The following is a 23,304-nucleotide window of genomic DNA, read 5'->3' as shown; positions in this document are numbered from 1 at the left end:
GCTTCTTCAATCGGAAGAATTTAGGAATATCCATTCCCTCTCAATCTCTCATTTTTCCCCTATTTTATCTCCGTTGGAGAAACGTATCCCACACGATATTTATAGGTCTGTGCTTACAGTCCTTTCCTGTTCCGTCTGAGAGCAACGCTACAAAACAGGTTTTCAGAGATAAATGCTCTGGAGGTCCCGCAGCACAACGGGAGAAACTTGCTGGCTTTGCACGTTTCCACGGGCTCCGTGGCTCAGATTGATGTTCCTCACGCAGCAAGATGAAGGTTTCCAGCAGAGATGCAGCAAGCAAGAGGGATCCAGCAGCAGCGGGGGAAAAACAGCATTGCTCCTGCCTTTTCTTTCCTTCTTGCATGAAGAAATCAGCTTAGCAAGTCCCGGAGCTGATGTAATTGAAGTTCTTTTTGGTGGGGGAAGGAAAAGGAAGGGAATACCAAAGAACAGCGAGAAGGGGAAATGAGGACTGCGTGATGGTCAGCACAGAGCTGCAGGAGGAAGCTCCCGAGTGCTAAGCTGCGCCAGTGCAGACAGGGATGGATGAGGGCTGGGGAGAGCAGAACAGCAAAGCAAAGCAGTGAAACTGAAGGAGAAATGGGCTGTGGGGAGGGATGGGAGGGAAGAGAAGGCATCAGCAGCCAACTGACATAGGCCTGGATGGCGTAGGTGGGAAAGCCACTGGCTCCTGCTATTGTATTTATTTATTTATTTATTTTTGCATTATGGTAACATCAAACTTAGTGTTAAAAGCCATCCTTGAGCACAAACTTACCAAGAGTTAACTCAGAAGAAATCACAGCCCCAAACTGTGCTGCTGACACAGCAGTGTCTGTGCTGTGCTGGCCATTAGAAACCAGCCTCTGCCTGCTCACAGGCCACACTCATCACCTCCCGACCACTGACATGCTTGCTGGTACCCAAGTTACCTGATAGATCTCCTTAGCAATTACTTCAGGTGAGAACAGTTTGCATGCTCGGTGGAGTAAAGCCACAGCTGTAGGTAAATTTACCATCTGACAACTGTCAAAAGGGAGCTGATGGGTTTTGCCTGCAAGGATGTATGCACTTTGATGAGGATGCTTCCCAGCTGTCTGATAGAATCATAGTCTCAAAGATCATAGAATGGTTGGAAGGGACCTTAAAGCCCACCCTATTTCAGCCTTGTGTTATGGGCAGGGACACATCCCACCAGCTCAGGCTGCCCAGGGCCCCATCCAGCCTGGCCTCGAGCACATTCAGGGATGGGGCACCCACAGCTTCTCTGGGCAGCCCAAGTCACACTGTCTTACAGAAAACACCACGAGCCTCATGCTCCCCTGTCACCTCTTCCCTGGGATCAAAGCTGGGGCAGGAGGTGCCACAATAACTCTTTCCATCAGTATTGGGCTCAGAATAGGGAAAATGCAATTTGAAAGGCTGTGCTTGTAAAGCTGAGTGCTGGCAGCTGCCACCATCTTTCAGAGGGAAGTGTTGTCTCCTTTCTCTGGGCTTCACCTGTAACTAAGAGCATGCAATGAGGGACGCTGTGTGCTGTGGCTTTGCTGTGCTGGCAAGCACCCAAGCATGGGGTGTTGCTGTGCTCTCACAGAGCTGTAGGAAGTGTTTCATGATCTGAGATAACTCAGACCCTCACTTCCTCCTTCTGCGCTCACAGGGCTGAGCTGCTGCCACAGCTGCACTGTCCGCCCCACTGCCCGCTCACAGGATGGACCAGGAGACCCTGGGGAGTGTTGTCCTGCTCGCCATCGTCACCTTGATCAGCGTCATTCAGAATGGTGAGGCAGAAATCCATGTACATGGGAGGGGAGAACAACACAGTGCTTGGCAGATAACTTCTGGCTGTGTGAGCAGGCATCCCTTTGGCTTTAGGAACACTCTCAGCTCACTGCCTGGCATGCTGTTGTTTCTACGGCTTGTCAGCCCTGCTGTGAGACAGTCATATGTATGTCAGCTAAAGGGGTGATGTGCTGGAGCTGCTGTGGACAATGTGCACTTAGATCTGATAATGGAGACTATGGCTAAAGCCTGAAGTGCTGCTCTTTGGCCAAATCCATGTGGGCTGCAGAGCAGCAACAAGGGGTTGGAGCTCTGCCCAGGTGAAGGCAGCAAAATGGCACTGACCACATGTGTTTGGGTGATGTGGGGGCACCTACCTGTGCAGGTCCTGTAGCGTGACTAGTTTGTATCATCTGCAGCCCCAAGAAAGCTGAGCATTTTCTGCAATGGGGAAGTTTCATTTTTTTAGCTTATTATTCATACCTCTGCCCTCAGTACTGTTCCTTGGAGCTTTTAAAATAAAAGTGCAAGCTTCTCTTTTGTGCAAATCTGTTTTAAACTTGATCAACCTCCTTCAATCGTACTTAACCATTCTAGCAGAAAATGCTGCTTAGCATCCAGCCAAGGCAGTGGGTTTTGCCCCGGATGCACTGCGGTTGCCCAGGCTGAAGATGTTTGTTGAAACCCAACAAACCCTGAAGCTCAAGCGCTTGCCTTCCAGCCTGACACAGTTTCATGGAAGTCCCTCTGTGAAATCACTGACCCCACTGCTGTGGGCCAGCTGAGCAAGGGTGGCACACAACCCTGAGCTATGATTTCCAAGCTTGCATCACTTGATTTCCTTCTCCCAAGCCTTCTATCTGGAAGGATCTCCATGATACACATACTGTACGTTATACATATGGTATGTCACGGATCCAGTAATTAGGGCAGTAGAAATGCTTGTCAGAGCATAACGCTTGTGCTAAACTCCTGCTATGGCTCAGTGAGGCATCTGCTGACTGTCTTTAAGTACTTGGAACAAGTACAATGTCAATTTGGGTTTGTATGTTTGTCTGCACCTGAAGCAGGATTATTAAAGCAGTTCTGGTGAATGCTGCTGTTCCCAAGCTGGGTGCAGGCCGTGTTGCTGCCTGTCCATTTGACTTCACCTCACTTGCATTGGGAATCTCCACATCTTGCAGAGTGACTGAGCAGCCGGGCACTGCTGAGTCACACACAGGGTTCTGGTGTTGTTCTTGCATCACTGCAATGTTGCAACCAGCCTTCAGATCAGGACAGAGGAAGTGACGTGAAGTGGACGGAAGGGCCAGAACACGCTCAGCTGGAGCATCAGCACACTGTTCAGTTTGCGTGGATTCGAGAAACAACAAGACTTCCCTCAACTCACATGGCCACACGTGAAGCCAGTTCATAGGAATGGCCCACTGAAAATAGACCTGGAACCAAAAATACATTATCTCCATCTGAATCATCTCCCCAAGGCCCTCGCTGCATACTCCCAAGTGCCAGACCACAGTGGATCAAGGTCATAGCAGCTGAAGAAAGCCTGGAACCATGGGGCATTGCTCCCAGGTGCAGCTGAGCTCACTTAAACCCTTGGCCACATCCCCTCCTTTGCACCTCCCTGCTCTGCTGCCTGATCTGCACCAGGCTGGGAAACCACATCCTTGCCTCAAGGTTTGGAGGAAAAGAGTGAGAAATACAACCACAGTGTTGCAAGCTGCTTAACACAGTAGTATCTCCTGTCCCCAGTGTCAGCCTAACAGGAGCTCAGTGCTGCTGTGCTGCCCACCCAAACCCACTGCAAGGGTCACCACTGGATGGGACCTGCCAGCCCTGCTCTGCTCTTTTGCAGAGCTTCAGCTCAAGGGGACAAACCTCCTGGGCTGCCCTTTGAGGTGGTTCTTCTCATGCTGGTAGCTTGATGTCAGCAGGTGCTTTTCTTCTCTTTCTTTCTGTAACCCACTAGGGTAAGTAAAACACCTCTCTCTCCCAACACTTCTCAGTGCCCCAAACATGATGAAACAAAGCCTGCTTTCACCCATAATGCAGGTGTTCATGATAAACCCATCGTTGTCTTTGCCCTAATGCCCAGTCCTTTGACCAAGGATCCAACAGGTCACGTTAGGAAAAGACCCCTAAGATCATCTAGTCCAGCTCTCAGCCCATCCCCACCATGCCCCTCAGTGCCACATCCACACGGTTCTTGAACACGGTAGGACAGTGACTTCACACGCTTATTGAGAAGAAATTTTTGCCCTAGAGGGAGATGTTTGAATCTTACCCTTGTCTTTCTCCAAAGGCTGTGCCATCTTTTAGGGATCTCATGTGCATACCAAAAGGAAAAGATGTGCTACGTATCCCATTGAGCTCATCCAGTCCAAGGCCTACAGCAAGTGGTTTACCATCACAGAAGCTTTGCACTGCACAAAAACATCGTGCTGGCCAATCTGGTCCTCCGTAGGCAGGTTAACAACTCTAAGGTTGGGTTGGCACATGGGTGAGGACACTGGGAGCTCTTGGCTGAGCTGCTGAATAGTGGCAGTTCTGGGCCTTCAGATTCCAGGGATGAAGCCCTGCAGTTTATCAAGTTATCATATTGCTACAATAACATATGGGTGTTTTGTGCTTGGTTTCTCTTTTTCTTTTTGGGTTTTTTGTTTGCTTGTTTGTTTCTGATGTGTTGTCTTTGGTACACATCTTGACTAATATTCCAAACCATAGGGTGATTTGGGTGCACTGAGATTGGGTGCACAATGATACAGTGCCTGTAGCTTGTAGGCTGTCAGAGCTCTGCCAGGTGCATTTAGACACATGATTGATGCTCTCTGTTTTAGTGTAATTAGACAAAACATGTTTGTCAAGCATACAATACATTATCTCGCAGCGCTGCGTTTTTGCAGCAGCAAACATCCTGACATGACACCATTGCTTAAAAGTAGGAAACAAACCATAATAGACAGCATCAGTCATCAGGACTAGGTTTGCAATGAGCCTTTCTGGGAAATGAATACAACCTGTTGGATGTCCTTGTTTTGGCAAAAGGGTATCACTGAAAGAGCAGAAAGCCTCTTTACTCCCTGCTCTGTCAGAGAGTGAGGATGAGTTCTGGCAGATCTCACCAGCAGGTATTTCCCCTTGGAGCACAAATACACAGCACTGGGTTGTAAGTCTGCAGCAGGGGGGGATTTAACCAGGCTCAGAGGCGAGAGATGCTGACAGCAACACGCAGACATGTGGGGATGTCAGGGTGACACCACGTCATGCCCTTGCATGGAGGGTTTGGTTATACCATGTTGACAGAGCGAGCGTGCTGGCCACCCTGCACCTCCACACATCACACATCTGCACACTCTGCTGCTGCCCAGGCATACACAAGGATGCTTGCACTTCTGAAATATCTCCAGATTACATTTCGGATCAAACAGCTTGTGTTGTTTTTTGTTTGTTTGTTTCTTACAGCTTTTTTTGCTAGCAAACTGGAGCATGAGAGTAAACACTGCAATGGCAAAGGAATCCAGCGGCCAGGCTCCTCTGCCTTTGAACGTGTCTACACTGCCAAGTGAGTAGGAAGAGCCAGCGAGGCAAGCCTGGGCTCACCTCCCTGTTCCTTACAGCTTAATCCAAACCCTGAAGGGCTCCAAAATTGGGCTCCAAGGCTTAGCTCTGCAATCCCATTGCTGTGTGTGCTGTGGCAGAGGTTAGACCTGCAGTTCTCCAGTGCATTTGCTGCTGAGGACAGGACCTGCAAACCTGATGTTCTTTATGTCCTGTATTTGGGATCCAGCTCTCCTAAACACACCTGAAACTGGAAGTGTGACATGGGCACAGCCAGTGTCCCACACACACTGCAGCTCCAGGGGGAAGCAATGCTGACTTGAGAGGTGGTGGCAGAGCTCTGAACAAATCTGTCTCTCTGCTTCCCGACCTCATTCACTGCATCTTGTCTTCAGCATCCCTTCAGAGGGAGCAGAGGGGAAAATTAATTCCAACCCAGAAGAGAAAAGAACATAAAATATTTTTTATTACCCGTGAAGTACTGGCAATACACTCAAAAAAGCAGAGAACAGCAAAATGCTGCCCTTCACAGGTGTGTGACCTCAGCAAGAGCACATCGCCCTCTGGAAGAGCATTCCAGGCTTAAGGAGGGAGTCAGAAATGATTCCTGTGTATGTGCAAGGAGACGGGTTAACCTTTCCAGACACTCCTTTTTGCTGTGCAGTTTTCCTTTTGTTGGCTTCACGCAGCTCTCAGCGCTCATCGCTTGATTAATATGACTTAAGCACAAGGATTTCCTAAGCTGACAAAGCGTGCAGCTCTGTTATACATGCTAGAGGAAGCAAATGCACTTCCCAGCTGCTGGGCTCGCTTGCGGTTTCTTTCCTGAGCGGGCAGAACAAAGAGCCCATTCTCTGCATGAGGCGGCAGGTAGGCAAATCCTGGGTGAGGCAGTGATCGTGTTGGGGCACATGAGGAGTCGCTTCTCTGGCTGCTGCCCACGCAGCATCCCTGTGCCTGCATGTGGCCACTGTGGAGCCTGCACAGGCCAGATCCACCCCACAGTTGCTCATGGGTGAAAGAAGCTAATTTTCTTTCAATGTTCCCTGTATTCTGATTTCTCTCTCATAAATTCCTTCCTAGCCAAAACTGTGGGCACACGTACCCTACGTTTCTTGCCGTGCTTTGGTGCGCTGGGCTTCTCTGCAGCCAAGGTAACACTTGTTTTCACTCCCCTTTGTGACTTTAACTGAGGGATGAAGAGCACTTTAGTACTTCAGATGATTCCCTTAAAGGAGTTATGGGCAAGATCCCTCTGAATGGAGACATTCAAGGTCAAGCTGGACCAGGCTCTGAGCAACCTGATCTAGCTGTAGGTGTCCCTGTTCATTGCAGGGGCCTTTAAAGGTCCCTCCCAACTCAAATGATTCTATGATTCTCTGGAGCCAGGGAAGGCAGGCATGTGAAAGTGGTATTGCCACCCACCTGGAGCTGATGGCATACACTGAGCATTTACCTGTTCTTCTCAATGGATCCTTGCAATACAACTGGATAAAGATAGGTCAGGAGCATAGCTGCTGCTTTCCTAGGGCTTGTGTGATGTTCTTTGTGAAAAGGGGGAGTCTCATCACCAGATGAAGGGGTGTGAGGAAATCTGGTACACTCCTTTCTGAGTTTCAGTAGGACCAGGTGCGTATTCCGTGTGACTGGGGGAAGAACTACACTCAAAAAGTGCTTGGAAAAGGGAGAGTGGGGATAATACATGTGAGGGATCCAAGCTGACATTTGTCATATGTTCTTCTACCCTCTGTGCAGCACCTGCCGCCTTTGCTGGCCTGATGTACTTGTTTGTGAGGCAGAAGTACTTTGTGGGCTACCTGGGGGAGAGGACCCAGAGGTAAGGCTTTGCAGAGCCTTTTCTTAAAACCATGGTGTTTCAGAACCACAGAACAGCTGGGATGGGATGGAACCTCTGGAGGACTCCTGTCCTGACCCCTTCTCCAGCAGGGACACCCACAGCAGGGTGACCAGAGCAACATCCAGCTGGTGTTGGAGGATCTCCAAGGAGGAGACTCCACAGATTCAGCCTGTGCCAGTGGTCCATAAACCACACAGAAGTGCTCCTAGTGTTCATAGGGAACGTCCTGTATGCCAGTTTATGCCCCAAATCTCTGGTCCTCAAACTGGGCACCTCTTTTCCAGGCTGAGTAGTCCCAGATCTCTCAGCCCCTCCTCAGAGGAAATACTCTCATCCCTCACAACCTGCATCAATATGTGCATGTGAGTGTTTGTGCTAGTATTTGCACAACATCCTCCACTCATCTTAATGAAGCTAATTATGCATGTGAGGAGCAAAACCATCCCACAGTTGCTGGTGGCTGTAAAGACATACATGTTCCTCTGAGTAGTCTCACTTTGGTGAAAAAAGTCCTGCACTGAGATCAGGAGATGAATCCAGGCCCAAACTGTTCTGAAGATTTCCAATGACATCTAAAAGCTTGCAGAGGGCCAAATACAAGAGCAGGAATTCCCTCCTCTGTGACAACCCCTGGAATGCATCTGCTGATCTTGGCCAGAGCCTGGAGGCTGAGGGCTCCTTAGGTAAGGCGGCCCTGATAACAAACTGCTTTCCTCTCTTCCTGTCTCCCCAGCACTCCTGGGTACTTGTTTGGGAAGCGTATCATTTTGTTCCTGTTCTTCATGTCTGTGGCCGGGATACTCAACTACTATCTCATCTACTTCTTTGGAAGTGACTTCGAAATTCACATAAAGACGATAACCAGCGCCATCTCACCGCTGCTCCTCATCCCCTAGCTCCTCACAGTGCCCAGGGGTCAGCCTGCTTCACATATCAATATCCAGAAGCAGCTATAATTCAGCTGTTTAAGAAATAAACCTATAACCCTTTCAAATTGCTGTAAATCTAATGCTCAGTGGGCTTTGTAGCTTGATTTAACCTTGCTTTTTCCTTCAGGAAAAAGATTTATTGTGAGCACTCAGCGTGCTCAAGGAACGGTAACAACTTCCAGTTAATTCATCAGAGTTTTTTCATTAAACTGCATCTTGAAAGCCAGTTGCATGACTTTAAGGGACATTTTATGCTTTCATTGTAACTATTTTCCTTAGTGTTCATGATGAAAGCCAGGAGCCTCTGAGCTTCATCCCTGAAGGATCTGAAACCACGACTGTGTCCTGAAGCAGGCTTTCACCATCACCCTGCACCCCTCTGCCCAAGCAAATGCACAGGGCAGCCTCTTCACCCACACTTTCCCTTGCAATTGTTGGTGATTGAGGGCAGGACAGCAGGCTGGCCCCTGTCTGGTTTTCCTTGATCAATATTCATGTGTGTAATGCACTGATCTCATCCATACCTCGACCTGGCTATCCTCCCAGAACGGGGCCTTACATCAATGAGGATCTGGTAAATTGACAGCAAGATTGGTTTTGTTTTGCTTCGCTTAATAAAACAGCCTGAAAGGATGAAATCCATTTGCTCCCATCTTCTTTGTGTACCATCAGTATGATGCAGGTGAGTGGCACAGCCCCACCACCTGTGGGAGCTGCTCTGAGGGACATGTTTCTAATAGCTCTCTCCCTGTTAGCAAGCTCAATTAGCAGCCTTCATCACTAACAACACGCCCCAGCACGTCCATGCCAAGGAGCAGCCTGATGAGAGAAGAAAGCTGTGATGGGCAGACAGCCCAGCACAACCTTTGTAAGCATTGCTGCCATAAGAGTGCTTAAGCTCTTAAACTTATCCGATTACCATATGCAGGATGGATAAAGCTGCATGCCATGACTCCTTTTGGAGGGACAGAGTCACAGCTACATGAGCAGAGGGTTTGCAGAATTGCAGTCAAAATTGAAAAGCCTGCTTCAGCGCTGTGCCTCCACAATATGTTTCTCTGCTGCCTTCTCTCTCTCACAACCACCAGCCCTTGGTGGTGGCCCGCTACCCGTCATGGCCACCATTGGGCCACCAAGTGATGGCAGCTCCTCAAGAGGAGAGGGGCAGCTTCTCATGTCCTGGAGTGACAGAATCCATCCACACTCTGGGAGTGGCAAAGGATCCCATGCCGCAGCTGTTACATGCTTCAGAGGAGGAGATAGTCTCAGGGCCTCCACCAGCACCACAGTCTGGTGTCCTTGAGCTCTGAGGCTTGGTCATAGAATCACAGTCATGGAATCACAGAACAACCCAAGATGGAAGGGACCCACAAGGATCATCGAGTCCAACCCCTGGCTCCACACAGCACCACCTAAAGCCCAATCCCAGTGTCTGAGAGTGCTGTCCAATATGTCTATACATACACCTGTACGTAGATGAGATCACTTAGGCCTGGCCACCTTCAGAAGGAACTGAGTCCAGCGCATCTTCTGCTGCACTACGAGCATTTTGCAAGAAATACACCTACTTACTTCCTCAAAGCTTTTCTGATAACAAAAGAAATGAAAATGTAGGCAAAATTCATTTTCCATCTGCCTATAAGTAGAAATGATGATAGTCACAGACAAACAGGTGGTGCATGAACTGATCACTATGTAAATTTTCCATGAATGTCACACTCTGTTTTCCAGGCTGCAGGCATGGCTTGTGGTTACATTTGCCTTTTTACTCCTTCTATGAAAAAGAAAAGACAACATAGGTGTTATTTAGGCTCTCCTCACCATGTTACACAATGCCAGTTTTTGTTTTCTGCATGCAAAACTACCCTGATTTGGGCAGCGCAGTCACCACCACTTTGCACATCAGAAAGCTCCAGACATAGATCCTTGTGCACAAATACATATGCTGCTGCAAAAGACATGCAGACACATACTAGGATCGTATACATGTGAACCTGAAAGGACCTGCTGAGCTGCATTGAATGTGGAAGCAAGTTTGGTGGCAGAGCCTTGTGATGGCTCCTGTTCAGGGCCAGCCTGCAAGCTGCCAGGTCCAGCACTGTGCTTGGTACTGGAGCAGAGAAGAAGCCAGGGCTCTGTGCAAACATCTGTCACTTTCTTATCCTGCTGTGCTGTTAATAGTTAATAAACTATCCCCAGCTTCTTGTGATGGAGTGCCACAACCACACTGCCTGACCATCTGTATCCCAGATAAACACATGAATGTACTATGTATGTGTCTATATATACAAGCACAATGTGTTTTCTTACGGTATCTATATAAAAATATATATTAGCTGCTGATTCATATGAATGTTAAGTTTTCAGGAAGGCAGGGATGCGGGTCACTTGGGCACCAGCCCTCTCCCATCTCACAGGCTGTGTACAACAGAGATATGGAGGTTGCTGGAAGCTGGGCTGTGGCAGGATGCATTTCAGCTGCTGACAAAGCTCCAGAGCGCACACACTATTCTTACCACAGACAGCAGCACATCTTCCATACAGCACTACAACCCTCTAGTGGAAACTTGGTCCTCTCGACATGCAGGTCGCTTCTGGTGCCAGATGAGCTACTTCTTGGAGCCTGACAGTGATGTAAAAGCACTCACAGCTCTCAACAGACGCCTTTCTACTACTGAATGCCCTTTACTGGGTTATTTTTAATCCAGCTCAGCTCTCCTGTCTTTCACAGCTACAGTGGTACAACCAAGATGCCACACTGACTGGGGAGCTAGGGACCCCACAGAATACTCATACACTGTAAATGCCATCCTACATTTTGTTTTTTGCCTTCAGACACTCCTGCATGTGTGAGGTTTCCTTTCCCTAACTCACATGAGAAGTCACCAAGCCCACATCCCACTTCTCTCACCTCACCTAGTCCGTAGGATTCACATAGCATCCCATCCATCACAGAAAATAAGTTTGTGCCTGGTTTCTGCCAACCTTTTCCTGCTGCTGTATGAGACCTCTGACAGCACCGAGCCTACACAAGGCATACAAGCGACAAGGCTAACAAGTGGAAAATAGCAGCAGGAAACTGTCTGGGCATGCTACAGGCACCAGAACCCCGTGAATCATTGCTTACCCCACCCACTGACAGTTTAATGGCTCCTGGACTGCTGTATTGCAGAAAAGTACTTTTATTTCCCAAACAGGGTCTCAACTTCGTGATTTATTTATTTATTTATTTTCCATCGTAGCAGGATGTAGCCCTTCTGATGGGGCTAAGCTGGCAATGGCAAAGTCTGAGTTCCAGTTTGCAGAGGTTGCTAATGAAACATCAGATCCCTGGCAAATAGCTGAGCTTTTCCCGTCCCCACACACATCACACTGCCTCGAAAACAGTGTTTCATTGAAAGGGAGAACTGAAAAGCAGGAAGGTAGATAAACAGTGATGCCTTGTTAGCAGAAAGGGCTCCCAGTGGTGGGGAGACACCCCAGGTAAGATCAGTATTTCACACATGCCCACAAAACCTTTCTTTTCACCTCTTCTTCTCACAAGGTGCCACCAAAGTGCTTGTCCCCACAGGAGCTCTCAATTCCCTGTGGGACTTTCCTGAACCTGGCCTTTCCTGGCCTTACCACAATTGCACTTAGTGTTCTCAATGCCATTATTTCCATGTAAAACATCTTTACAAGAGACCACCCCATCCTTTGGGGTTTTGGGGGCTCACATTATGCCTCACTCAGTGGTGAGCTCCTCCAGCAGGTCAGACTGCCTCCTGCCTCCCAAACCCCAGACAGCAGTTCCTGATTTCCCTAAGACATGTGTGGTCTAGCAAGCAACCTGCCAGCCAGCCGGTGTCCTAATTAGAAACAGCATGAACTCATCCAGGCTGAATTCCTGGCATTTACCAGGCACTGGGCACAAGGCAGGACACAAATATGCTCACCCACGCAGCTGTGGGCAGTCTTGACCCACTGCCACTACAGGACGTGTCAGTGGCCCTGGAGTGTGCCAAAGGAGGTTGTGAGGCCTGGCACTGTACACCACTGAGCAGAGTGTGATTCTGACCTCTGTGCCCCCTTCCACAGGGCATTTATTGATTCTGAGATCCCCCTGAGCCTCCTCTTCTCCATGCCGAGCAGTCCCAGCTTTCTCGGCCTCTCCTCACAGAATAGATGCTCCTGGCCATTCAGCATCTTGTTGGCCCTTCACTGGGCACTCTCCAGTAGCTCAGTGTCTAGACTGTACCCGGGCTGGGCATGCTTGCTCCCTCCATGAGCAATATACTACCACACATACACCTCAAAACTCGTGCTGTAAACAGAGGTCACCAGCTGCCATCATTGTCCTCTCATTGCTGCATCCTCCACACCACAGAAGGTGGATCCCACACAGATGGTCATGAACATCCCCATCCAGAGGTCCCATCTCCACTGCTCAGCATCCTTTGGCAAGTGTCAAATGCTCAAGATTCTGCCTAAGTTTTGTTCCCATCACACCAGTGTTCTTTATCATTCTTATCTGGGACTTTCTAACCCAGATGGCAATTGTTAACTGGCTTTTTCCTATGCTTGATTACTGTATCTTTATTATTATTATTATTATTATTATTTAATACTAACAAGGGCTATAAAGTTCTTTGGTGTTCCAGTTCTTGGGCTGTCATTATAAATACCAGTAGACATCTGTGGGAGGTACACTTAATATACTCCTACTGTAAGTGTCTAGTAATGGAATAGCCCTGTAAAAAACCATGCAAGGGTATGGCACTTGTTCTTGGTATTCACCTTCAGTGCATTTAAAACTGAAATGGGTTTGATCACCAAACCAGGATACCCTTCTGGTTACACTATGGGTATTACTGCTTCACCAGGTACAGTAGCAGCCTCAAATACACCAGCCTTGGGGCTGAAGCAGGATAAGCTGTGACTGACTGCCTCGCACACTCCTTTTCTGCCTCAGCACATCTTATATCACTTAGGCCAATGCTTTTCCAACAGGTCTCAGGATTTAGTGCTGTTGGTATTTGATCAGGCAGATCCCCGAGGAACCATTTTGATAGTGGAGGATATGAGTGCAGAATATGAAGGGACCACCTGGGTCATTAAACCTCGTCCCCTGTCGTCCCTGGCAACCATATAATAGACATTTAATCCAGAAAAGTTCAGCTACCTCTATTCCTCCTCCCTTGTGTGGCCGGAGCCTGTAACTTGATATTAAAGCCGTCACTGAAAGCACATTTCTTGCTGCAAAAAGGCAGAGCTCCCAGAAAATGGAAATTCTCTTGTGTCTTTGGTCATAATATATTGTCAGGAATAACACTGCTTCCAGCAATAGCATTTCACACAGCCAGACTTGGCATCTCCCCACTTTCTCAGCCATTTTAGAGATTTATAACTAATAATTACAAAGCTGGATAAATAATTAGACTCTGAGGCTTTGTCTGAGTTTTTTTTTCTTATAAATAAATCCCTTATTCACAAGCTCTATTAAAACACCTGTCAGCAGCATAACGTGCATTTCATATTGGTAATTTGCTTACTTCCTGCCTGGGTGCATTGATTTTATTTCCATTATCCGTAATATTTTATTCATGTAATTATCAGGACTGTCTTCCAGCAGGAATACATCTGCTTCATGTGTACAGGTGTACGTCAGTGTCCGTAGTGATATACTTAGGGTGGTTCACATACAGAAGCACACCCACATTGTTACAGAGGGAGAGCACAAGGCAGAAACCCACTATGAAATGGTGGGGCCATCCTGCATTAAATCTGATCTCCACGTGAATGCTGAGCCTCGGTGGGGGTGTGGCAGAGGCAACTGAGATGTGGCAGCCACATCGTCCCACTGAAGGAGCACGGTGAGGGATAAGCAGTGGCTCCTGGCAACAGCCTGGAACTCTGCAGAGGAACTGTTGGATAATGTCTTGAAATACCCTCGGGAGGTCCTTGTAAGGAGAGGAAGATTAAAAAAGGCAGAGAAAGGTATTGCAGCACTGAGCTCTCACGGGATCTACTCCTATCAGATATGCCTTGAGCATCTTTAATGCATCCACCCTTTTGTATGCACAAAAGCAGCTGCCCAACCACTTAAAGTCAAGGACGGGTGAGTACATATCAGGTTAGATTTATGAAAGAACAGGGATTCTCAGCACAGGGAAGAGATGAGCACATCATGTTGCATCAAATGAAGGGAGATTTATTAGAGGGACAGTATGGAGGCTCAGGGGAGCTGCAATATTAACATGAACTGCAAACAACAGCAATCTATAGGAACTTATTCTCTCAGAACCACATTCTACTTTTCCCCACTGGGTCCAGGCCCTGCAACAGGAGCCATGGGAATGTGACAAACCCACAAGCAGCACTTCTGCATGAACACCACCAAAAGTGGGAGGGCTGAAGAGATCCCTGAGGACCTTTCAAAACTCCCATTCAATGCTGTGTTTCTCTGGAGGTCTCTTTGCCTTTGTCTTTTGCCAGACAGCAGTGGTAAGCCGTCCATCCGCTCCCCAACAGCCACAGCAGGGTAGCAGTAGGTGGCCAGCTGCTAAACAGGGGATAGGATTGTTTCAGAAAAGATCTTAGTCATTGCACTTCTCAGAAAAACCTTCAGTAGCCACCAAGTGCTCTCGCAGCTTCAAGAGGTGTTCTTATTTCCTTGACATGTTGTGTTCTATTTTTTGCTGTTACCTTGTGAAAAGCCCCAGAAAATTGCTGCCTTTGGCAGGAGAACCTGTCCCAACCTCCAATACCTAAATCCAGTGCTGGCGTAGCATTGCTCAGAGAGCACCCAGACACCACAGTCATGTCCCTCGCACTTGTTTTTCCTCTTGAAAGGGCAGGTTCGTGCTACACCAATAAAAAATCCTAAGTACTCTTTACATCATCAATTGCTCTTGTGGGTCGATTTCCCTCTGTATGTAAATGGGAATCATAGAGATAATACTGAACTACGTTTATCATAAGGGAGCTATTAGTAATAGGTGAACGGTTGGATTGGATGATCTTTTAGGTCTTCTCCAACCTTGGTGATTCTATGATTCTATGATAATTTTTCACATGGTTAGTTAGAACTTTCATGCATCGGATGTTATTGGAGCAGCATGGTGAGAGCAGACAAGTTCTTCTCTAATGAGACACTGGAGCACACCTCACACAGGGCTACTGGGTCTGAAATTAGGGAATTCCACTATATAATCCACATGGAATTAATTGCTAAGCCATGCTCTCTTCAGGATGCGATTGAGTTGGAGAAAGGGCAGAAAGGGACAGCTACGATGATAAAACATTTTAAGTTAAGGAACAGCTAAAATGCTTTGGAGAGGAGAGACAGAGAGGAGGTTATGATCAAATGTGCAAAATCATAAAGACAGTGGATGAGGTGAGTGCAGAGCTGTTATGCATCATATCCCACATAGTAGATCTAGGTGGAGAGTGATGGAAGTAATCATAGATTACTATGGTAGATGAAAAGGCTTAACCTACCAGTTCCAATACACCCTGGACCATGTGCAAAACTGAATGAAGGCATGGCCCAGAAATTAAACTGTTGAGAATGGTCAGGGTCCAATATCTCCTCTTTTCCACATCGCTACCATCATATCCGTTGTGTATGTCTCTAGTCTATATTCATCAACAATTTTGCAGTAAGCCTTGTACGAGCTCATCTATTTAGCTTATTATAAGAACACATCACCAACCTATAATTATTGCACAAAAAGTAAAATAAGAATTAAGTATGACGAGCTGTGATTTAGAAGAATGAGTAAGCCAGTGTTTAATCTAGCCGACTAATTTTCCTTTATATCTTTGGTGAAAGCCGCAGGCAGGCTTCCAGCACGTGAGTCTTTCTTCAGTGTTTCCAATGAATGAGAATTCATCTCGGGTTATAAACTGCTGGGGGTAACTGGCTGTTCTCCACCTGGTTTCCACCCATTCTGCAAAGATCCCACAGTGGAAGCACTTCTGCAATAACTAGGCAGAAGCAATTTGACCCTCAGCTGCAGTGGGATTGCGGTACTGTGAGGAGCAATGGCTGTCAGGTCACATATGGGTATGAATTCTTCAACCTATGTCAATGGGAGCCATGAGAAGTTTGGGGGGATCATTTTCCATACAACCCACATGGAAAGAAGTCTGGAAACTGCAACGCCCCAAATCTTGACCAAATCCAAACTTCAGAAACCCTACCTAAGACATGTTTTTAATTGCAAATTTTAGAGCATTTCCAGTGAGAGGGCCCAGAAACATCCCAAGGTGCTTCCCACACCTTTTCAGTATGCTCAGCAACTATTTCTGAACCTTGTAAGACATTTTAATGGGGGTAAGCAACCAAGCAGGCTCCATGTAAACCTGCTCCAAAAATGGAATCTGGCAGAACACAGAGTGAAGGAACGTGAACATGGAGGGGATAAGAATTTGTTGCTGTACATCTGGGATGTTTAATGCTGGGGTTGTTTAATGTTTAACAATTAATACCTAAATCATTTTGGACACAGGTGATGGAGGATTCAGTTTTACTTAGCATGGAAGCCTTTCACTCTCAAAATGTTTGGTGCACATAGATTTGCTTAAACAACCTGTGGAGAAATCTGAAGGAAGACATTACTCTCAGGACTGCTCAGTCTGTAGGATTTAATTTGTAGCTGTGACTCCCTGCCAGAGAATAGGGCAGAGCTTCAGGTAGTAAACAGGAATTCTGAGCTCATCTAAGCTTACAGGGCCGAGAGGAAGAAACACTGCTACTTACGGCCTTTAGCGAGATCTGTGGAACAGCTGTTTGATAGGCTGCTCCAAAACTTGTTCAAGTTTGAGTAGTGGCAACACTGACAGTCCTGATGACACATGCAGGAGGATTTAGCACCACAAACTGCTGGAGCTGGCCTGCAGAAAGGGAAATATTTGTAGACCTACAGCCAAAGTTTTGGTACCCAGAAGGTGGCTGTCAAGAGCCCAGCAGAATGGCTGGTAAGGGGCACCATTCTGCAGAACCCAGGTCAGTTTGGCACACCACGTGGGACCATCACTTATGAGGGAAAATGTATATTTCAAAACAGGGAAATGTGGATTCAGAGATGTGTGCTGAAAAGTGTGATGTTAAAGCATCACATTTAAAGAAGCAATGGCTGCAGAGAGAAGAAGTCTGTAGGTGGGAACACCCACAGACATAGTCTGCAAAAGGGTTTTTTGAGGTCTAGATACTATGCCACATCTCATTTTCATGTTGTCTGTAAGCACATCCTTGTTTCCTGTGCAGTAAAGCAGTCTCTGAAGTATATTAGCACTTACTATCCAACAGTTACATCCAAAGATTTACAAACATTATTCTAGAGCTTTAAATTCACATCACGTTTTCTGAAAACACAGAACTTTAGCTAGCACTCCAGCAAACAGCTTAAGCTGGTGTGCAGGACAGCAGCAATGCAATGACATAATGCAGGCGTATCATTTTGCGGCCCCCTCTCCATTTGCAAAACATGATCGCATCAGACCTGCATTGCAAAGTAGCCCTTTTTGTTAGATCTGCACCTTAGATGGCATCATCCCTTAAGGACTCTTCCTGTTCCCCATGTGATTTTGACCAACAGATGGCAGCAACCCTATTGCTAATGGCGCAACAGCTGTGATTTTTGTTATCACTGTGGTGCATCGATGCCCAGATGCTCAGTTGCACAGGCTCACCCATAGGTCTATGGTTAGAAGGGCACCAGAAAAGTCTGTTACAAAGCAAGTGGCCATGAAACACAAAGTGTCTCCATCTGAACTTGTCTAGCTGTGCTCTTCATTGTGCTCCTGGAGTCAGGGTGGTTTAAATGAGGTTACAGGTGCTCCACAAATCATGACTGATCCCTACCAGAGACAACAGACACTGCAGCCCCACTGGCTGTGAAGCAACCAGCATTCAGCATCACCAGGGTTCTAACCATCAATTTTTGGTGCATGAACTCTACGTGTTTTATGTAACTCATTTATTTACACATGACATCCATCCTGTTTGCCAGACAGCACTTGGCACCAAGCACATGGATGTGGTCTTTGTGGTGACACACCACCAGCACAGCTCACCACTCCTGGCTCTTTCCACTTGTCCTCCAGGGGCACGTGGCTATTCACTGACCAAGACCACTTGAAACCACTTGAAACTCAGTCTCCCCAAAGCAAAGCTTCCCTCCTCATCCAGCACTTACATTTTACACTCATTTGATGCTTAAGCTGGCCATGAGCATTGATGGTGTAAAATTCATTTTTCCTGCAGACACCCAACAGACACTCTACGCATCTCATACTCATTCTGCTTCACATGCAACATACAGCCCCCTTCCTTCCTTCCTTCCTTCCTTCCTTCCTTCCTTCCTTCCTTCCTTCCTTCCTTCCTTCCTTCCTTCCAGAATGATAGAATTTGGAACAGGTTGCTCAGAGGGGCACATGGACATTGTCCTGCACTGGCTAAGCCTGCTTTACCAAGTATCACAGAATCACAGAATTATCAAAGTTGGAAAAGACCTAGAAGATCATCTAGTCCAACCATTACTAATACTTCCCAGCTAAATCATATTCCTCAACACAACGTCCAAACGTTTCTTGAACACTCCCATGGTTGGTGACTCCACCACCTCCCTGGGCAGTGCATTCCAATGCCTGACTACCCTTTCCGAGAAATAATACTTCCTAATGTCCAGCCTGAATCTCCCCTGGCGCAGCTTAAAACCATTCCCTCTAGTTCTATCACTGATTACACGAAGTAGGTTGTAGGTTGAACCAGACAACTTCCAGAAGTTCCTTCCAACCAATACTCCTTAAATAACTGTGTTCAATTCAAGTCAAAAGCATATTTTTCCCAAAATGAGAGCTGAGGCAGTGACACAGAAAGATGAATCAGTGAGATCTTATGATTTTAGAAGTTTCTTTTGTTTTAGTAATTTGATTCTTCCTTAAAATAATCATGTGGTTAGGTCTTATTTATGACTTTATTTTTCAGAAAATGAAAGCCTGCTCAACTCCAATCCATGCAAAAATCAACACTGCCAATATCTCCAGCACCAGACAAATAACCTCCCTCCTGCATTACCTTCCGAGCTAAATGAGACGTATTAGGCATTTTAATTAAGTATAGGCGGACATCTTGGAAAGCATATAGAAAATGACCTCAGCCACAATTAGCTCACTGGTCTGTGGGGGCTTTCTTACACTCTTGATTACACTGCATACATTACTGTGCATCTGCACTGCACTTCAGGCTGACAAGAATACAGAAGCACACACACAGATGCACTGTCCTTGTTCCTCTGGTCTCATTGCAGATCTGTGTCCCTGTGGTACAATGGGAACTGTGCTAGCATGCATCTCAAACACAGTGGGGCCCTCTTGACTCTGCTGTGCATAGTTACATTAACTTGCTGTCCTCTATCTCATTTATGTGATCTCCAGGAAACACTGTTGGTGCTCGCCCCAGGAGAGGACAGAGAAGAGGAAGCTCACCCTGCCAGCCCTTGTCCAAGGGTCAGTGCAGCATCAAGCCCTGCTCTCAATGAAACAGCACTCTGTGCCCTTGGAAGGAGGGAGGTAGGAACAGGCATGGCCGTGATGCTCACAGATAGAAAGGAGCTGAGAGGAGGGGGTTGCAGCCTCAGTGCTCAGAGAAGGCTACACGTATGATAGAAGACGTTTCATTTGCTTCTTTTCTTTTGGAAAAAAATAAAAAAATAAAAAATAAAAAAAAGAAGGAAATAAAGTAAATCAAAATAAACATTCCAGCTTCTACGAGTTCACTGAAAAACAGCCCAGCTGTAATAACAACAAATCATACACAGTGCATAGCTCATTTTTCCTTCTGTAGGTTAACCAGAGAAGGTCACACCAATCATGTTTAATAAAAGAAGTCTTGCCTTATTTTCTGGCACTGGCTCTGAGCAATTGGCCTGCAAGTATTGCTTTCAAAATCATTCCCCAGTTATTCTGTGTCTTTTCTGCTCATCATTCCTTGAGGCATTTGCAGCCAAGTCGATTATTTCTCTCTCTCTCTCTTTTTTTAAAGATTTTATTAATTTAGCTCAGATTTCAACCAGCACACACTGTAAGTCTCTGCAGATTGTATATCATCATGGGAATTTAGAATACACTGTAATTGAAATATATTACATTCAAGGAAAATCTCAGGAGGGCAGTTTCAAATGATGGTTTAATTCTCCTGCATTTTTAAAAGTCTGTGAATGTTATGAAAATGTCACCCAGAGACTCTCCCTACTCTGATGAACTGGTTTACTGTTTTCTCCTAACAGCACCTCGTATTTTTCCTTTGACAGCCACATCCATCCATGTACTTGGCTTAGTTATCAGCGGATACTTCAAACAGTCTGCGTTGTGAAGTTTGTTGGTGTTTCATGACTTGCCACATTCTGGTGACTGCTGAGCCATGTCATTTGTGACCACATTCACTATCTGAGGGCAACCACGCTCACCACACACCGTGCACAGCCACAGACACTCTGCAGATCAGCTGCAGGATGTCCCACCATCTCAGGGTAGGACCAGGCTCTGATTTATCATCTAGACATCCCAGTTTTGAAGTCCTTTTCACCAGGCGTGCCAGCATCCCTTACAGTGAGCTAAGCAAGTGCCATCAAGCCTGCAGAGCCCTGTTAGTGTGCACAGAGGATGACTCACACAGACACAGCTGTCACTGCCACCCACCTCAGAGAACAGAGAGCTGTGGTGTTGGAAATCTTGCAACTTGTCCTAGAATCATCACCCACAGGGAGTGAGCAGTCATCCTGTGACATGCCACCTCCACGGGACCCTCAGGAGACCAACTGCTCATCCATGAGCCCCAGCTGTAAGTGACACCCCCTTGGGGCAGCCTGCTCATTGCTGAGGTGGGATGCTATCCATGGGGATAGCTAACCACACAAATATTCCCCAAGCCAGTGCTTTTCTACAGCTGCTCTGATGGGAATCTCCACAATGAACTGAAGGACAGAAACCTAGGGTCCTACACCTTGCCTTTACGGCCTGCAGAAGAGAAGACTCCAGGGCGACCTTATAGCAACCTTTCAGTACCTGAAGGGAGCCTATAGGAAAGCTGGAGAGGGCCTTTTTATAAGGGCACATAGCAATAGGATGAGGGAAAATGGCTTTAAACTGGAAGAGGGTAGGCTATATATCAGGAAGTACTTCTTTACTGTCAGATTGATGGGACACTGGAGCAGGTAGCTCGGAAAGGTTGTGGATGCCCATTCCCTGTAAGATTTCAAGGCCAGGTGTATGGGGCTTTGAGCAACCTGGTCTAGAGGGAGGTGCCCCTGCCTATAGAAGGGGGTTGGAACTACATGAACTTAAATGTCCCTTCCAACCCAAACCATTCTGTGATTTTATGATTCTGTTCCTGGTAACATTGATGTCAAAACTGTTTTATCTCTTTGAAATCCCAGCACCTTCTGCAGAATGCCAAGCAAAGTGATAGAGCATGAACCGCTTCAAGTTTCTGAGAAAGAATGTGACTGTTCACACAGGCAATTACACCAATATTAGAAGGTAATGGTGTATTATAGCTAATTATTTTTTGATTATACGAAGCTCAGTTATTCTGCTCTGAGCCACAATAGAACAGCTGAAATCACCCTCATCTCCTACACCTCTGAGTTCTTTGTGATAGTCTGGAGCAAAAATGCTAAAAATACTTAGAAATATATTTTCCCAGATCTGCAAGCCAACAGACTTTTTTTACCAGACAGTGTTTTTTGAAAGTAGGGAGGATAGATGGGAACAGAAAATAGCTTTGAACTGATTAATCTGATTCTGGGGGGATTAATGAACGTGAGGCATTTTATGAGTAATAGTTACACTAATTCCAAAAGGACAAGTTTGGACAAAGCAAAGAATGTTACTTAACAATTTAAAGAATTAAAATGTTTGTCTGTGTAAAGGGCTAAGCGTATTCATACTATAAAGATACAGAAACCATATACATCAACTATGTTAAGTTCGTGCACTAAGCTGAGGGGGAAGGTTTTCAAGATCAACTGGATGCCCATTTATCATTTAAAATAATGTGGGAAACAAGGACAGAGTCCTTGCAATAGCTAGGACAAACCTTTAGAGTTAGCCATGTCCCACTCAGCTCTTAGTGAAGTCAGCAGTCCCCACTGACTTTGAGCATCACGGGGTGGGAATGGACCCAGCCAAAGTAGAATAGTTTTTTGTCATATCTTACCCTGCAGCAAAGGCAGGTCAAAGCCCTGGCTTAGAAGCAGGGCTATGTTGTGTGTTTCAAAGCCTGTGAGTGTTCTGAGAACGAAGGACTTTTCAGTCTGTGGAAGGAAGGGCAAGAGTAATCTGTGGCAAACTGTACAGTACATGTCTTCTTGTGGTGTTGCTGTTGGAATGGTTGTAAAGTTTTCAAATCACTCTGGACAGCTAATAATTTAAGTTAATTAATTTATTTAGTTTGTTGTCATTTAGTTGGTTGGTTTTTTTTAATGTAATAGGAAACAATTATTTATCCTGTAAATCAGTCTTGAGTGAAACCTAGATAATTCCTTGTGGATTTTTTTTTCCCTGTTAATAAACATGGTACATGACTGATGTGAAGGTGATCTCGTTTTTTAAGTACTGTATATGAAGGGAAAAAGCAACAAAAAAATAAAAGAATGAAAATAAAATGATGTCTCTCGTTGCTGACTGCAGAGCAGGGTGGAAGGAGGAAACTGGATCAGTTTGAATTATGCAGCACTTGGAATCTTTCTAAACATTCTTCAGGTCATGAGTTGAGCTTCAAGAGGAGTCTGCGGAGGGTCTCTAACAATCCCCGTCGACATCCATCATATTGATGCTCTGCTGGCACCTGAATGGATTCTGGTGGCGCTGCCTGAGGATCGTTAAATATTGCTGCATGAATTGTATGTTGGCCTCAATCCTATGGACCAAGTCGTTAAGATCCATGTTGTCCACTTCATCCCACTCAGTTTCTGTGGAAGCTGAGGCTGTTTGTCCTGCTATCTGGAAGTGAGAGAACATGGGCACAGTGAAAGGGATGCAGGCTCGTTTGGCAGAGCATCACCCTGCAGGGCTTTGGTTTGCACGGAGCATTTCCAGCCTCACAGGAATGCTCGGGGCAGCCCGTGGGGCTCACACCACCTCTGGCAGGCCCTGTGTTGTGCGGGGGTCTCCCACTGTGTGACAGCC

The 23,304-nt window shown here is 46.5% G+C and overlaps 1 protein-coding gene across 1 annotated transcript; it reads left to right on the top strand.

Annotated features, from left to right (window-relative positions):
- Positions 1–187: 187 nt before the first annotated feature.
- Positions 188–8,772, top strand: ALOX5AP (arachidonate 5-lipoxygenase activating protein). The gene is made up of 6 exons (XM_015852015.2): positions 188–397; positions 1,661–1,781; positions 5,248–5,347; positions 6,427–6,497; positions 7,099–7,180; positions 7,935–8,772. The coding sequence occupies exons 2-6, from the start codon at positions 1,712–1,714 to the stop codon at positions 8,095–8,097; spliced, it is 486 nt and encodes a 161-aa protein (XP_015707501.1). The 5' UTR covers positions 188–397; positions 1,661–1,711; the 3' UTR covers positions 8,098–8,772.
- Positions 8,773–23,304: the final 14,532 nt, after the last annotated feature.

This window comes from Coturnix japonica, chromosome 1 (genome assembly GCF_001577835.2).
Source record: "Coturnix japonica isolate 7356 chromosome 1, Coturnix japonica 2.1, whole genome shotgun sequence".
NCBI classification, from domain to species: domain Eukaryota; kingdom Metazoa; phylum Chordata; class Aves; order Galliformes; family Phasianidae; genus Coturnix; species Coturnix japonica.
Note: the sequence above shows the minus strand (reverse complement) of the source record. Positions and strands in the feature narration are given on the sequence as shown.